General features: G+C 34.0%; 1 protein-coding gene across 1 annotated transcript; it reads left to right on the forward strand.

Annotated features, from left to right (window-relative positions):
* The first annotated feature begins 1,913 nt into the window (after window positions 1-1,913).
* Window positions 1,914-5,018, forward strand: LOC133296700 (alkylated DNA repair protein ALKBH6 homolog). The gene is made up of 8 exons (XM_061495755.1): window positions 1,914-2,016; window positions 2,211-2,322; window positions 2,425-2,485; window positions 3,185-3,223; window positions 3,648-3,760; window positions 3,971-4,211; window positions 4,329-4,375; window positions 4,647-5,018. Exons 2-8 carry the CDS (start codon window positions 2,215-2,217, stop codon window positions 4,824-4,826), a joined length of 789 nt encoding a protein of 262 aa, XP_061351739.1. The 5' UTR covers window positions 1,914-2,016; window positions 2,211-2,214; the 3' UTR covers window positions 4,827-5,018.
* Window positions 5,019-17,415: the final 12,397 nt, after the last annotated feature.

Below are 17,415 nucleotides of genomic sequence, written 5' to 3' on the forward strand. Positions count from 1 at the left end.
CAGTTTTCTCCATTTGAAGTATGGCTAAAATTAGAATTTAGGACCACCCATACTCAAAAGTATTTTGCTTGCCTCAACTTACCTCTCAAAAAATAATTAATATTAATATCATCAAAACTTAAAACAGAAACACGCGTTAGTTAAAACAATTCCATTTTTCCAACAAAATAACATTGTTTTCTTAAATGCAATTTCGCAGGAGAAATTATGTTCAACTTAATTATGAAGAAAAAAAAAGTGTGGATCAAATGCAAAAGATGGATAAAAAATTCACGCATTCGCCTATAACAATTTTGATCGGGAACTAGTTCCACACCTTTTGCAGAGAAACTAGTTCCTAAATTTCCGGCAGTCCGTGAGTGTCATCTGATTACTCGTATACGGACATGGATCAACAGAAGCTGATCAGTTACTCTGATGCATTCTTATAGGGAAGGAAATGTCTGTGCAGATTGGTTGGCGAATAACATGTTGGATACAGATGATTACATTACGTATCAATTTTGGAGGGATCCTCCCCCTGGTATTCTGCATCTTCTTCTTGGTGACTTTACTGGTGTCAATAGGTCCAGGGAAGTGATGTGTAGAATTTAGTTTTGTCTGGTTTTTCTTTGTTGTTTTCTTTGGCTTAGGCCTTTTGTTTACCCAATATATATATATATATATATATATATATATATTCCCTTAAAGTTTAATAGATAAACTACACTTGTTAGTTTTTGATTTCATATAAATCAAATGACATTTAAATGGATGTAACATTTAATTGGTGACTTGTGAAGAGAGATAAACAAGCCAAGGCATTTTTAACTTTTGAAATGGAAAAAGAGGTTTTTATTTTCTTGCTACACTCCCTTGAGAAGGGTGAAAAAGAGATTTTGTGGTTGTCGGAATCTTTATCCAAATAAGACACCAAGATAGAAGAGATAGTACAACATAAATATCTTAGTTTTATATACGGTGTCGTTGCGCCTCACCGCTTCCCAAATTTCCCGCAAATGTGATAATTTTTTCTAAAGTACATATATAACGTGAGTTTTGAAAAATGTAACTTGTGTTATTTTAATTTTTAATAATTTGTTAAAGCCTGTTTGATTTACAATTTGCATTCAAAATAATTTTGTTTGAAAGTTCAAAGGGGATTGGCATCACATTCTACATGTTCGGTTGAAAAAAATATCATGTTGAGCAAAATGAAATTGAGTTAATTGATTTTAAATATCGAGTGTATATAATTTCAAAGAAGTATATTTATTTAAAAAATATATTAAAAATTTAAATTATTAATTAAAAATTAATTAATTCTTTTAAACTAGCATTTTAAATATTATTTTTAAGTGATAAGTTACTCTACATACTTTTTTTTATGTCTAGCTGCTTATTTTGTCTACCATTCTCCAATATTATTGATCAAAATATCAACTAACATTTATTATTTCTTTCTCCTTTTAAGATTTTGATTTAATGGTATTAGAAATTTATAGGTAAAGTAAGCATACTGTTATTTCAGACTTATCACTTTTATTATTTAATTAATTACCGTTGGATTAGTCTAAAATCAACCACGGTTAATTATTCTTCTCTTTCAACCGTTAATCTTAAATTGATTCAATAATAATTAAGTAAATAATAAGAGTGATAAGTCTAAAAAGTATAAATAAGGGATAAATTACTTTTTTTATTCTTATCATACATACCGATTTCTAAGTTGAGAATCTTAAGAGGAGAAAAAAATAATAAAGATCAGTTGAAATTCTTATCTAATGATATTAAAAAATAATAAATAAAATAAACATAAAAAAATATAACTAGAATAACATATTCCTTGAAATAATAAGTAAATAATTTATTATAAGATCAAATTATATGTTTATTATTGTTATTATTATTATTATTATTATTATTTTAATTATCTTTGTGTTAAGTTGTGCATTCGTTCACCTCAGCCACCGTCCAAAGTCGAGCGACTCTCAGCCGCCGCCACGAGCACGCCTCTGGTACCGGCAGCCCCAACAGGTTCTCTCTCTCTTTCTAAAATTATAAGACCAAATATTCCATTGTGTATATATATATATATATTGCAACGCAAACACTGCTTCTTCTTTTTTTCAATATTCTTATTTGATCTTACATAATGAACTGTGATGAAATTTCTCTCCTTATTTTATTTTTTATGATGACACTGAAAAGCCTTGATTTTGATTTTGCAGAGTGATGGAAGAAAAAGGGAAATTAGATAATTATAAAGTTGGGTCTTTGCCAACTATAATATATGTACCTGACTTCATCACAGATAGTGACCAAAGCTTTCTTCTGAAAAATGTAGCTTTCCCATTTGTGATTCTCACTTGTTCTACCTAATGTTTCTTAAGCATTTGTTTTTTGTTTTTTGTTTTTTTAAATGGGTTTTGTGCTTTTTATTAGATTTATGGAGCCCCTACATCAAAGTGGAAGTTGTTGAAGAATAGAAGGCTACAGAATTGGGGTATGGTTGATGATTTTATAATAAAAAAAAAAAAAAAATTCTTTTGTGTTTCCCTTTGTTTGTATAGAATATATAGATATGTAGATAAATAGTTCTTTTTCTTTGGAATGTGGACAACAATGGAGTCCTCAAATTTTTGGAAAGTTGGAGTTTCCAGAGAAGTGAGAGCAATCCTTTGAGTAATGGTAAGGTTGTTCCTTGTGAGCGGAAGGTTACGGGTTTGAGTCTATGAAACAGAAATTCCCTTGGGCACAAGGCTCCCCAATTTGCAAGAGTAGGGGTGATAGTTGATTGAACGCAGTCTTACCCTTATATTTTTTAAAAGAGGCCGTTGCCCAGAGTATAGGAAACAATTTCTTTGTAAAAATACAAAAGTAAGACTATGTACGATCGACCCTTATTCCTATCCTCGCAAGTCGGGGAACCTTGTGCACTGTTATTTGCCATTTAGAGTTGACAGAGAAGTGAAAAAAATTGAAATGAGGAACTGAACTTGCATTATAATTGTTATAATTCCCATTTCCCAGTAGATTCCTCCTAATGTGGTTAAATAATTTGAACATGCCAGTGTCAAGAATATTTTTATTTATTATTTTACCCTCGCACAGCCAATCAAATTATTGATATTTAGCAAAAGTGAAATGAAAAATTTCATTCTTATTAATGCCAATTTGTTTTTCTTGTCATTGTTGATTGCAGGTGGTGTTGTCCATGAGAAGGGCCTTCTGCCTCAAACTTGTAAGTGAGGGAATCTTCACTTCTTTTATAAGCTGAATATGCTATCTGCATGAATACGCATGATGTTGTCTATTGCTAAAAAATGACCACTATGTTCTAGGACTTATTCTTGTCCATATGCATTTTGATAGTTTCAAACAGTGATCACTGACTTGTAATATTATGCCAGTCTTTTATTGAAATAATGAGATTGTTACTTTTGCTTTACCCTTCTAACTTACCTAATGCAAGATGATGAGAAAGTTTTGCATTAGTTCCAGTAGATTTTGTTGATTTACTGGCAATTTTTCAGACTCTCAGTTGTTAGATTTCTGTTTTATAATCTTAGTTCTGTACGTGGATTGAATTATTTCATTGTTGTCTTTGTATACATTGTGAGGTTTAATTCTGTAGCTAATATAGCAATTATATGTCTCTCCTACAGTGCCTCCATGGTTAACAAGTCTCTCACAAAGAATATGTGAAGAATCAGGGTTATTCCCATCAGCAATCAACCATGTTCTCATCAATGAATACCTACCTAACCAAGGCATAATGGTTTGTCCTGAACCTCAACCCATTCTTCTGGCCATTTATTTGCTCTGCCTTTCTATTTCCTTTTAGCAGTGAAATGTAGATTGTGTAATATTTCATTGTTGATTTTTATTCTTAATCTTTTATGCTTATATATATGATACTAACCAGCTAGCTATAGAATGCGTTTTCATGTATGTTGCTATTTTTTCAATGACGTTTTTTGTTCTACAGCCACACCAGGATGGACCTGCCTATTTTCCAGTTGTAGCTATTCTTTCACTTGAATCTCCTGTTGTCATGGACTTCACTCCCCATGCAAGATTGAAACTAGATCCTCAACATGTTACTGACAGAGATTCAGATGAAGGAGCTTTTGAGATTGGAGAAGATAAGTGGCTTGATGATCACCACCCATTTTCTGTTTTATTGATGCCTCGCAGTTTACTGATATTCAAGGATAAGGCATACTCAGGTTGTTATTCTCAACTGCTATAATAAACCCTTATATTTCGCTTTAGAATAAACCTTTTTAGCCTTAACCTCTTTTAGTCTTGCTAAAATGTTAGTAACATTCTGTATGTGATTACAGATTACTTGCATGGCATAAAGGATTGTGCAGTACATTGCTATGATGGGGTAAGGCTAAAGATTACTAAAACTTTTTTTGCATAAAATAATGGGTTTTATAAAAGTTACGTTGTAGGAAAAGTGATTGTGTAATGTTATAGAGATTCGTTTTGCGTGCCATAATTTTTCTTTTTCTTTTTTCTTCAAAAAGTGTGGGCCCCACAAAATGTTGTGTGTGTAGGAAAGTTTATTGTGTCATGTTAAATGACAAATGCAAACCCCTAAAATAATTCATTGCATGTCTATTTATTTCTCATGCTTCAAAATCCCTCCTTTTCAGGCTGTAAATGAAACTGAAGCTTTGAAACACAATGAATCAAATAGACACCTTTTTAGCTCTGAGGATGCAGTGGAAACAATAGGAAAGGAAGAGTACAAGAATTTATCAAGGACATCCAATAGAATTTCATTGACTTGTCGATTGGTACCAAAAGTTCACAAAAATTTGTTTAGGCTTTGAAATCATATATTTCATATTCCATCTAATCAAAAGTTCAACTGTGACCTCTTTTTTGTTTAGGGGCTGTCCTGCACCTTATCCTCTTTAATCTTCACGTAGTACGACCTTCAATAGTGACTTGTGAGACTTTGATCTCTGTTAAGTGCATGTACTTATAGAGTAATGTGGTATATCAATAGTTTGATTAATGTAAATATTTGATTGCCATGTTCTTTGCCTTATTTCTTTTGTCTCAAATGGGAAAATAGAATATTATTACTTATTTTTTAGCATGTTAAACTTATAACTTACAAATTAATATCCTAATTATAATTTTAAAATGAATTTTAAGTACAATTGCAAGTATCAAACGAGACCAAAAAAATAATTATTGTAACAGAAATTAGACTAGATTTATTTTGTATGTGAATAAAAAAATATAAGACTAACCTAAGATATAACACTCCTTACTAACACTACAAAAGGAATAATATAAATTTATATCATCAATGTATTCTAACTTTTCATACGTAGTTCAGAAGGGGAAACAGAAAGTATTAAAACACTATTAGGCGTTACACTATTTTTTAATCCAACAAATTTGTCCTATATTAACTTGGAGCAGATAGTAATTTGGTAAATTCATAATCATATTTGTTAAATTAGTGTCATAGCCAGTGATTCCCAACATCAAAATTCAAAATCATATATGCTTAATTAATTAACATTGTCCCGTATCTGATGTGGATTTTACTTTACTTTTGTGATAAAGTGCTCTCAAATTTTGGAACAATCATGCAGACAAATGATTTTATATGGAATCAAGCCGGCAGCATGAAACATCAAAGTCTCATAAATGAATTCCTTAGTGATTTTTGGCTAGTAAACCCCATTTTAACTCTGCCTGTTTTTTAGTTGCATTCCTTGAAGCATTTGCCACCTGTGCAGCTTCCTCTAACTATGTCCTTGACCTTTTGATCCCACCATGCTTGGAAGGTTTTGGTTTCTTGAAATGCCAGATTTTTCTCAAAAGCCCTTCCACATATGTGAAACTGCCTAACCTAGTTTCTGTGAGGCACCACTCTTGCAACAGCCCCTCTACTTATATTCTTGTCAACTTTTTGTTTTGTAGCACCCTATGCTTGTGTTGAGTTCGTACTTTGCATACTGATGAGGTCCTTGTTGGTGGGTCAGCAAAATTCTTTTATTGTAATTTTTTTTTTGATAATTTGGGTTTGAGCTCATGAATAATTACTGTTAGTGTTTTCTAAATCTTGTAACGAGCGTAAGTGAGGTAGTATAGACAAATTGGACATAGTCTACATTTAGTGAATCAAGATAAATCGCTGTGTCTAATTCCTCTTCCCTTTCTCTTTTCTGTTTTGCGATTGCGATTTGTGCGTGTTGATTTCTAACAGTTTGTTTATGTGTTGGAAGACATTCTACAAGTGATTATTTCACATAAATGACCTGCCTCAGAATGATTGCTACCATTATCATTATCGTCACGGCGATGGTGATGAAAGATTAATCCAAACTTATTTGTCAGCCTCCTTAGGCTCTCAGGATTTTTTCTACGGTGGGATGTATACACCTTATAGGGATATGAATTACTACTCTCTTCTGAGACCTTCATATGCTGAATTAACCATCCTTGGCAAGGAGTAATTCTAAGAATCACTACTACCTTCTACTACAAAGCCAGAAAATTTTGTAAAAGGGAGCGAAATGTCAAATGTAGTATTTATTGCAAGTTACAGCTATCGATATGTCCAAAAAAACATATATTATGTTCATAATTAAAGATTTGTATGAACTTGAAGAGTGACAACCACTATTTATACTAACAGAAATGAGGCTTATAATACAACTAAAGGCTTGTACAAACTCGAAGGGGGCAACCGCCCACCCTAACCCCTCCTTCGTACATAAGTGATAGAACCCAGAATATTCAACAGCAAAGATAATAACAATTAAATAGTAAAATACTTCCATTATCTCAATATTCATCACAGAGACAATCACTAGTAAACATAACAAAGAAATAACAGGAAATACAAAGGAATAACAAGTAAAACACCAAAACATCTCACTCGCTCTCAAGCCAATATACTTAGGCCAAAGAAATTTCAAGAGATCCTTTCCCAAAACTCCACTCCAAATTCATTGAATACATGGAGAAACCTTACCCTAATTATCTATATATACTAATCCTAACTAATGGGCTTGCATATTTAGTGAAGGCCCATCAATAAGCAATCCACGTATATAGGGCCACACATCAGGATATGGCCTAAATTCACTCTCTCATCCGATCTTATCACTAGATTTCACAAATTTATGCATAAGATAATAATTTAGTAGGGAAAAATTCAGGTGTCTATGCAAAAGGGTATAGAATAATTATGATAAGTGTTTAACTGGTTGTGTGTGATGCATCAAGTGGTTTGTTTAATGGTTATCATATAATGCAGGATGAGTAAATCTAAATTTGTTAGTTCTTATATAACCAAATTGACATGTAGTCTGACATCCTGTTCAGTGCATATTTTCACCACCGCAATCGGCAATGGCACGTAGAAAGATGAGTGTCCCTTCTCTCAAACACAAGGCTACACTGGATACAAGTTAAAACAATTGGTCAAAAGTATATAATATTAGATTTGCAAGAATCAACCTGCGCCAAGATGAGTATATGTAAGGTGAATCACTAATACCAAAGTAATTTTATTATCACAGTACTTTTTCCACACACCGTACAATCTCAAACGCCCAGATCAAGAAAAAAGCTACGAAATGTGAAGGGGTTGAAACTAGATGACACCGATAAAAAAACCCAGCAATATACTCCAGAACCTCACTTATATACTGGAGTATATTGCTCATAAAAATTCAGATGATGAATATTCGAGTATTCAACAAGTGTATCCAAGTAAACATTGTTACTTGACAAATACTCGAGTACATAACTCGGTTAATGGTACACGAATACATAACTCGATTAACGGTCAAACAAGAGTGGGTGAAATGTTTTGGTACGGGAGCAAAGCACTAATATTTTTTTAGTTAAGGGCAAAAGGATCAATCAACCAATTAACATCTCAAATGGGAGGTACGGCCACACCAATCGGGTACGACTTGGCCAAGATTTAGGCATCAAGATTTTTTAAACCCCCTGAAGGAGGACGCATTTCGGGCCTAAACAAGAAGACCAAATAGGAAATTCGGGATGGCCCAAAATGTCAAGCCAAGATGTCAACGTCAGAACCTCAACTGAAACATCTCTGTTTCGAGTTAAACCCGGATCTTTTCCTAGCTTATGATTAAAGCCCTTTCCCCGGCTCAGACCTCTTATATAGCTCTCATATTTAGCTGACTTGATATCTCAGCCAAGTCTACTATCGTGTTCCCGGAAGACGGATTCATTCAAAAGAGCCCGGATTGTGGATTTAAACCCACGATCATCACCATCCAACATAACCGCTTGCAACTGCCATGGTCATGTCCATGATAACTCCCCTTAATCCACAATCTATCCTCATAACTGTCCATAACAACTATTATAAATATACAAGCAATACTAAATGAAGACCAGATTACATTCAACCATCGATACCCAAGCTTACCCATTCATCAGAGTCATACCTTACCAATAGCGTACTACATTCATGAAGTAACCTATCCCAAACACTTATCCTTGTATCCAAGTTGGTGTTCACTCAGAACAATCTCAAATATAGGTTCATACAACTTTCGATCGAGTTACCCATTGTAGCTTGGTTAGGAAACAAAACTTCAAAACTCCAGAAGTACTCCCTGAAGAAGGGCAAACATCGGGCGTAATTACCAAACCGCGAGAAGTAAATCTAGAATATTCAAAAATATTAAGCTGAGGTATCGAAGTCTCCAATGTTAAGTCTTGAAGACACCAAACCTCAAATCTAGTCATTCAAGTTTCAAAATTGCACCTACAACTAGGGGTGTAAATGGGTCAAGCAGCCTAACAGGGACCTACAATCCAGCCTCCATCAAGTCATGCTCGGCCTATTACATATGGGAGTAGATCCTCTCACGTGAAAAAGTGGTCATGTGGTCATGTTATTTGATCACAACTACTCATTTAAAAATTATACACTTTTCTCTCTCTTATCTCATCATCAATGAGGGGTTGTGATCAAATAACATGACCACATGACTACTTTTCCACGTGAGAGGATCCACTCCCATTATGTAACACCCCGTAATACTCCGGTTGTTAACATACATGATATTTAGCATACACAGCGGAAGACTTTATTTGAAAAAGAAATAAAGCGTCTTATAAAAATACGAGTAAACTTTTTCCAAAATATTTTATGAAACATTTCTAAAAACGTTCAGTGAGATACTGCGAAAGCGTAAATCTAAACATACATCTAATAATTAATCTCATGAGCCAGTATTAGTGGCCATTGACCATCAAGATATGACATCAAGTGTCATTCCTGACGGAGTCTCACAGACAACATAACGGCTGTATTTCGGATAACTGGGAACATGGTCCCACACATACAGTTAACCTGATTGATACAATAATTTAAACAAATAGCTTGCAAGTCCCACACGGACTGCAATCCCCTCAATGGGTCAATACAAACAAGAAGGCTCCATGCCCAAATTAACTGAATGCATACATCAAGTCTATATTAATACTAAAGCATAACATCAGTAAATCATCCATGGCTCTAAGGATACAATCATGAGCCTAAATAAATTAATAACATAATCTTAATACAATAATTAAGCATGTTAAAAAAATCAACATGTCGTCATAAGTCTAAACATAATATAAAATATCAACTGCATCATCAGCTAATCCAATGTGGGGGCCTTGCCCCTAAAAGCATCACCACTGCTTTGGGTACCTGAAATAATGTCCCCAAACGGGGTGAGATAACAACATCTCAGTAAGCTCAAGGTTCATAAAGGATCCTTTAATCCCCTAAGTCCACTTCTTGCATGACAAGTCAGATATAAAGTATATAATACAAACATACAACAAAAACATAGCATCATCATATCATCCTTGTGTAACCCCAGGGTCAAAGCCATAGACGGTTACACCTGTGTGACTCCAGGGTCAAGCCATAGGAAGTCAACACAACCTCTGTATAAAATAGCTCCCAGAGTCAAGTCATAAGCAGCCTACATACTATGATCACTGGCCAGGATCCTCATAACATATATCATCAGTGCATCATCATAACATTAAGATCATATAACATCTATATGAATGTGAATGAATGCACAAATACATCATACCATATACTTCCATACAATACAACCATAATGCCCACCATCATGGTGGGGCCACAAGAGAGAGGATGCAACTAGAACTAGGAGCTTATCTTAGGGAGCTTAGAACAAGCCCATACTCCAATATACTACGTATGCTCCAACAAAATTCTCAAGTGCAAGGTTCTCTAGGCACACCTAGAGTAGGAACCATTCACATCATTAATTACATATTAATTAATCAAGTCATATCCATGACTTAATCATTTAATGATTCCACTTTTCATAATCATATGCCAATAATATGCCTATTACAAGTCTAGACCAATTATTACATAATTACGTATTTTAGTGCATTATTACAAGCAACCTATATCTTCACTCACTTACATAACTTAGAATCACATGCAAGGCTCACTTAGGTAACTTAGATTATTTTCAACTCATCCAAGCCATATTTATGATTATTATAAGTTACTAAGGGTTCCCATAAGCCCACTTAGCTTAAATATCACTTTTACGGTTTTCCCATAACTGTACATGCTTCTGTTTTCTAGTCACTGAGTGCAACTTACTTGTTATAAAATTCTCATCTTTTATTATGTTAATCTAGACTCAATTACCTTTCCAACAAGGTATCACATGCCTCATTTGGATTTTTCTAGATCCGGTTATCACCATTTGAAGTCGGACAAGCAAAGCTGTTTGCCAACTCCTAATAGAGCCCTAAACATCCTTTACCATTTCTGCGATTTTGAAAAATATACTAAACTAATTTCTCTCAAATTTTTATTCAGACAACTAGACACCTTTATATTTAATTATACATATTATGAGCCTAATTTGAGTAAGAATTGAGGGAGAAACAATTAGTGGAAGTTGTAGCCATGTACAGCCCCTACACATGGCCTCCCAGGATAGTCCTCACTCAAACTAATATACAGAATGCTATACATCTCCAATTGGTACCAAATTTTGACACTATATATCTCACGCTTCAAGATGATATAAGCCACAACCCTATTTGACCTCTATGGAGGGAGATATGCTCTCCCCAAGTTAGCCTAAAAACTAGTTATTTAGCCCTAAGTGTGTTTACTTAACAAACCTTAATTACTTTTGGTTATCAACCCTCATACACTTTTATTCTTGGATTTTTATATTATAATGTCACTTATACATTCTCACATAGTCACATTAGGTCTTAGTTCATTAGGCTCACTAATTACATAATTAGTGCTTCTAAACCCTCATTAGATCCATTTTAGGGTTTTTATAGTTAATTAATCCATTATGCATTGTCCACCTCACTTAAACCTTAGATTAGTATTCTAATTAGGTCTTGAACCAATTTTTAACATCCTAACCCTAATTGGTCCTTAGGTGGCTGAATTGTTTAAGTTATAAAATCTAGGTTTTTTTAACTTGTTAACTTTACCATTTCATTAGTTAATTAAGTCTTACACTTAATTAGTCCACTAATCCATCATTTAATTAAATTTTAAACATAAAACCCTAATCATACTATTTAGGATAGATTTGATTAAGTGGTATTATTAGGGTTCAAATCCATTTCTTAGTCATAATTAGTGTTCTTAAGATTAAAGGTTGCATTTTTAACCTTTCCCTTGGTTCCACTTATGATTATCCACACTTTAGAACATCAAGAACCCATTTTTATCAAATTAAAACATCAACCCCATAGAAAACTCATGATGGCTGAATCATATAGGTGGATGGGAAAGCATTTTGGTTCACATTTCTCCAAGTAATCATGCTTACTTCTTCAAGTTAGCTCCAAGGTTTCAAGCTTCCACTTTTCTCAAGCAAGGATGCATCTTTTTCACAAAGAACACACCTTTAAGAAAGGCTCAAAGTTAGAACTCAAGAACATAACTCAAAGGTGGAATTTTTCAAGAAAAAGATTCAAGATACTTACACTAAAACTCAAGTAAACAAGAACCAAAGGAGTGTTCTTCAAAGAGAACTCAAAACATCATCTCCAAGGCTTGAACTTGTCAAAACCATGGTTGTATGGAAGGAGAGTCACCACGAAATTTTGATTTCTAGCAACAAAAATGGTATATTCTTGAAGAGGATGATGAGAGGAACAACTTTGGTGAAGGGGGTTTGGTGATTTGGTAGAGTTTTAATGGAGAAAACTTAGAGAGAAGGAGGAGAAAACTCAAAATTCAAAATGTCAGAGAGAGAAGGTGAAGGAGGCTGATTCAGAATGAGGGGGGAGGGGAAGGGTTCCCTAATTAGGGGTGTCATGTCACTTTAGTGGCACTTTGTCCTTTAGTGAGACTCGGTGTAGATCACATATCACAGATCCACTAACAATTGTTTAATTGCACTGTAGTCTTTACCGGTGTTCTTAACTGTACCCGGATTTTCTAATCTTCTTAACTTTAACATTATTGGTCTAATTATGACTTGTTAGGCATATATTGGTCTTTATTTTCATTTTTTCATATGTTTCCCATTCCGGAATTCTACCGGTTGCTGCTACAGCAGTGCAAAATATCTGGTAAAAGTGACTTTTCAGAAATACCTCAATATGAGTATCAATCTTCACCATTTCATATACTAACCTCATTCATGATGTTTATATCATTAGATTAGCTCTCTAACTCATATTTACTAGATTGGAGCTATTCTACAGACTGTTACTGCGTCAGCAGTCAAAAGCAACAGTTGAAAACTCAACTTTTCAGAATACTCCCAATATGGGTATCAAACTTCATCAAATCTTATGCTTACATAATTTATGATATTCATATCAGTAGGATAGCTCTCTAACTTAAATTCACTGTAATGGAGCTATTCTACAGTCTATTACTGCGTCAGCAGTCAAAAATAGCAGATAAAAATTCACCTAACTAGAATACCCTCAATATGGGTATTCTAATTCTTAGAATTTCATTCTCATTCTATTTATGACCATAAGGTCCTCATCATAACCCTTGCACACAGTGATTCTCCTTCAAACTGGCGGAAGTTTGTGATCTCATTTACCAGCTGGTTGTACTTCTCCATAGAAAAGAACTCGGCAAAGAACTTTGTGGACAAGTCTTCCCATGTCATGATACTATTAGCTGGCTGCCTTTCTATCCATCTGAGAGCTTTTCCCTTAACAGCAAAAGAGAATAATCGCAGCCTGATAGCATCGGCAGACACTCCATTGTGCTTGGTAGTGTCACAGATCATCAGAAATCGATCGATGAACTCATGAGGATCTTCCTCCTCAGCATCAAAAAATTGAACCCTTTCCACCAAAGTAATCAAAGATGGCTTCAGCTCAAAATTGTTTGCCACCACTGTCGGCCTAATTATACTTGAATTTGGTCTATTGAACACCGGAGTCAGAATGGTGTCCAACAATCTTTGAGGTGGGTTGTTTGCATTGTTGTTACCCGCCATTGCTTGTATTGGTTGTACAGGTACGTTCTTGAATTCTTCCCAAATTATCTGCTTGGTAACTTTCTGCAGTCTCCTCTCTCAGTCCTTGAAATTTCTAGATCAAATACAAAGTCTGTAGGAGGAAGTCTACCTCGCATAAACTCAGAAAAAAAATAGTTAGTAGCACCTGCAAACACAAAACAAGATTGAACAAAATAAAATAAAATAAAATAAAATAAAATAAAAATAAAAATCCAATCTCAAAGATCAACGGTTATTTATAATATTGGAATTAGCAATCCCCGGCAACGGCGCCAAAAACTTGATGCTCTCCGGCAAGTATACCGATCGCACAAGTAATATAGAAGTAAGTAGAGTATCGTCTCCACAAGGATTGTAAACTAAGTACTACAATAACTAGTCCCCTTAAGTTGGAAAACTCAGTTTGTTGTTTGTAAAAATTGTGAATTGATTTTTAAGTAACAATAAGAAATAAAAGTAAAGACTTGTTTTTGAATTTTTATTTAAGAGAAATAAAATAATAACAATGAGAATTGATTTTAAAAATATGAGAAAAACATTGTAGCTAGAGCGCATTCACCTTATGATCCCCACTTCTTACTTTGGATTGATTCACAATACTTATTCATATAATTACTCGGATAAATTATCATCTAAAAATATTTATTAGTTAACCCTCAATTCCTTGCAAGATTAACCCTTTAATCCCCAATTGGAACCCCAATTCCTTGCAATGTTCCTCATGGTATTAAGCAATGAACGCAATAATTTAAGCATCTGCAATTAAATACACATCTATTCCTAGCATGCATACCAATTGTTGTCCTACCCCTTTCAAGATCAAAACCCCAATATTCCTATCTAGGGTTCTAACCCTCAAACTATTCTCAACTATCAGATTGATCAGTTCTAATATAGAAAATAGAAAATACGCACAAGGTAGAGACAAAGATAATTATATAAATGAATAAAACTACATCAATCCATTGTAACAAGGGTTCACATAGGGCTCGTGACCCTAACTACAATAAAAGAAAACTAGCCAAGCATAATCATGGCTAAAAATAATCCAATATTCAAAAGCATAAAATTAAGGAGAAAAGAGAAGAAGAACTTGATCCTAGGAATCCCCTCAGAGCTCTGCCGTCGTCTCTCTTCAGTAGAATAGGTCTGAATACCTAATTCTGTCATAAGGATCCTATTTATATGACTCTTTTTCTTCTCTCAAAAATACCCCACGGTAACACGGTATTATTTTCCGGCAACCCGGCGCCAGTTGGCGCGGGGTTGGCGCCACTTCGCGCCGCGCTTCTGTGCAAAATTGCAAAGTCGGAACCAATTTTCTCGTACACTGGCGCCAGTTGGCGCCATCCTTCACCTTTTGGGCGCCAACTAGCGCCACTTCTCCTCACTTGTGGGCACCTAGTGGCGCCATCTCCTTGTAATTTGGGCGCCTAGTGGCGCCATCCAATTATGTTCTTCTGGCACTGGTTTGCTTCATGGCACCACTTAGCATGAGTTTGGCGCTAAGTGGCGCCAAGTCACTGCCATTTATACTATGCAACACGATGCAACATGGAACTTTCCTCTGTGTGGAGTCGCGTCAACAGACTTTTTATAATTTGTAATTTTCTCTCCTTTTACCTGTAAAAACACAACCAATAAGTGAGAAATATTATTGAAAAGAAAAAATCAATATAATTAGCAAATATGTATTTAAGTTGCTCTTTTATGACTCAATTCTTATCAATTTTAACACAAAAAATCACACTTGCCAGAGGCACATCAACCCTCTAATTTAAAAATCATGTAATTAGGGTTATTACATTACATATAATCAAATAGAATAGACTCAAACTTTTAAAAAAGTCTATTTAAAAAGTTATAGGCTTTCTGTTACATACCAGGCTTATAAGTCTACAGGTCTTCCTATATCATATTATTTATTTAAATAAAATAAATAAAATTATTATTTTAATGATTTTGGATATTAAAGTAATATTATTTTAATATTTTTTAATTATTAAATGCCTAATAGGCTTAAACAGGCTATCAAGCTTATGCCAAATTTTTTGTTTTTTTAAATATAGGTCATGCTAAACTTATAATTTGGATCTACACAGGCTAACAGACCAAGTCAAGCCTAATGTATTTTACACAGGCCTGACCTATTTAAGCCAAAGCCCATTTATACCCCTACTTGCATATCTATCTCTGACACACTTTGGCCGACAGAACGAACATCATGTATCTATTATGGACTGCGCCAATTGGGGTTAAGGATCCTTGTAATTCAGAACTCCAGCAAAGCATAGTATCGAGCTAAAGGCAATTGTTATGGGTTAGAATATTGGATCCAAGACACGGTTTAGAGGTATAATTGCATACAATAATTTATAGGATCCTCACTTATTTCCAAGATCGTCTTTAGAATCTTAAGCAACTTAAGATTCCCCCACTCTTATAACTATAGGTACACAACTCTCAAGTACAATTTTTTTATATCATATATTGTGTCTCAATTAATGTTTTTAAACTTGGATTGGTCATTGACTCAATTAGGATACTGGGTTAATGGGTCATTGATTTAACTAGTGGATCTCTGATTGAATCGTTTGAGTTAAATATATATATAATAGTATTAACAAATATTAAATTAGAAGCACCATAACCATTAGATAGAGTTTGTCTAGTGGTAAGTGTTGTGAATTTCAATCCTTAGGTTCTAGGTTTGAATCTTATTCCCATGGATCTGACCAATTGGGAGTTTAGCGTGATCTGGTTTTCATAACACTGATCTCAATTACTCGTTGACTTGAGTGTTACCGTCTTTATAAATGTTGCATTGCATCCCCTATTGTATTGTCAGAAGAGCATTCAACAGAACCACTATCCAATTATTGATTAACTTGAACATTATTGTCTTTATAAATGCGACATCCCCCGTTATATTGTTAGAAGAATAGTCAAAAGAGAATTACTATCCAATTACTCATTGACTTAAGCGTTATTGCCTTTATAAATGCGGCATCCTCTGCTATAGTGTCAGAAGAGTAGTCAACGGAATCACTATCCAAGTACTCATTGACTTGAGTGTTATTATCTTTACAAATACTGCATCCCCCGTTATATTGTCAAAAAAGCATTCAACAAAACCACTATCCACACCCACCAACCATCACACAAAAAAAAACAAATAACTGCACCATCAACCAATTTAAGTATTACGTCCTTAACAATTAACATTATACATAATATCAAGCGGCAATAATGTAAAAGAACCACGAAACAAATGTTTGAGATTGTTGTTAGAGACTTAGAGTACATATTGAGAATGGGGGATGAAATGAATTAGGAATGTATATTAGGATTTGGATTTTGGGTAACTGGCAGCGTTATTAACAAACTCAAAACTGACGTGGTTGGTTGGTTTTTTGTAAGATGCTCAAAACGGTTTTTCTTTTGAAATGAAATTTGACTTAAAACGGCATAAAAAATAACTCCAAAAAAGAATCTTAAAATAAAGGGAAAAATGTTTGTTATTTTAAATAACATAAAGTTATGGCATTTTAAGAGAGTTAGACATAACATAATTTTTTTATTTAAATTTTAAATTAAAAAAAACCACTAACTTTCTATCTCTTATGATTTCTATTTTTTGTGTCTATCTCTCCTAAAATGACATAACTTATGTCATTTAAAATGACAAACACCAAACCCTAAAATAAAATATCATTTTTAGTTACAATAAAATCAAATTACAGATTCAAGTACATACAGATTCAAGTACAAAAAAAAAAAAAACGAAACCAGATTCTTTAAAAAAAATAAAAATGGTGGGGAAGACTTTTTGGTACCCCGTTCGCAGATTAGGAATTACAGTTACCAGAAAGAGAAAGAATTTGAAATTTAA

This window comes from Gastrolobium bilobum, unplaced genomic scaffold (assembly GCF_033153095.1).
Source record: "Gastrolobium bilobum isolate Gb01-03AN ecotype WA unplaced genomic scaffold, APGP_CSIRO_Gbil_v1 utg6129, whole genome shotgun sequence".
Lineage (NCBI taxonomy): Eukaryota > Viridiplantae > Streptophyta > Magnoliopsida > Fabales > Fabaceae > Gastrolobium > Gastrolobium bilobum.

What these genes read in the sequence shown, in the direction of transcription:
- LOC133296700 (XM_061495755.1), top strand. Translation starts at nt 2,215, where the DNA reads ATGGAAGAAAAAGGGAAATTAGATAATTATAAAGTTGGGTCTTTGCCA. An exon ending in GGGCCTTCTGCCTCAAACTT is followed by an intron (nt 3,224 to 3,647) that starts GTAAGTGAGGGA and finishes TCTCTCCTACAG; the next exon opens with TGCCTCCATGGTTAACAAGT. An exon ending in CAGTACATTGCTATGATGGG is followed by an intron (nt 4,376 to 4,646) that starts GTAAGGCTAAAG and finishes CCTCCTTTTCAG; the next exon opens with GCTGTAAATGAAACTGAAGC.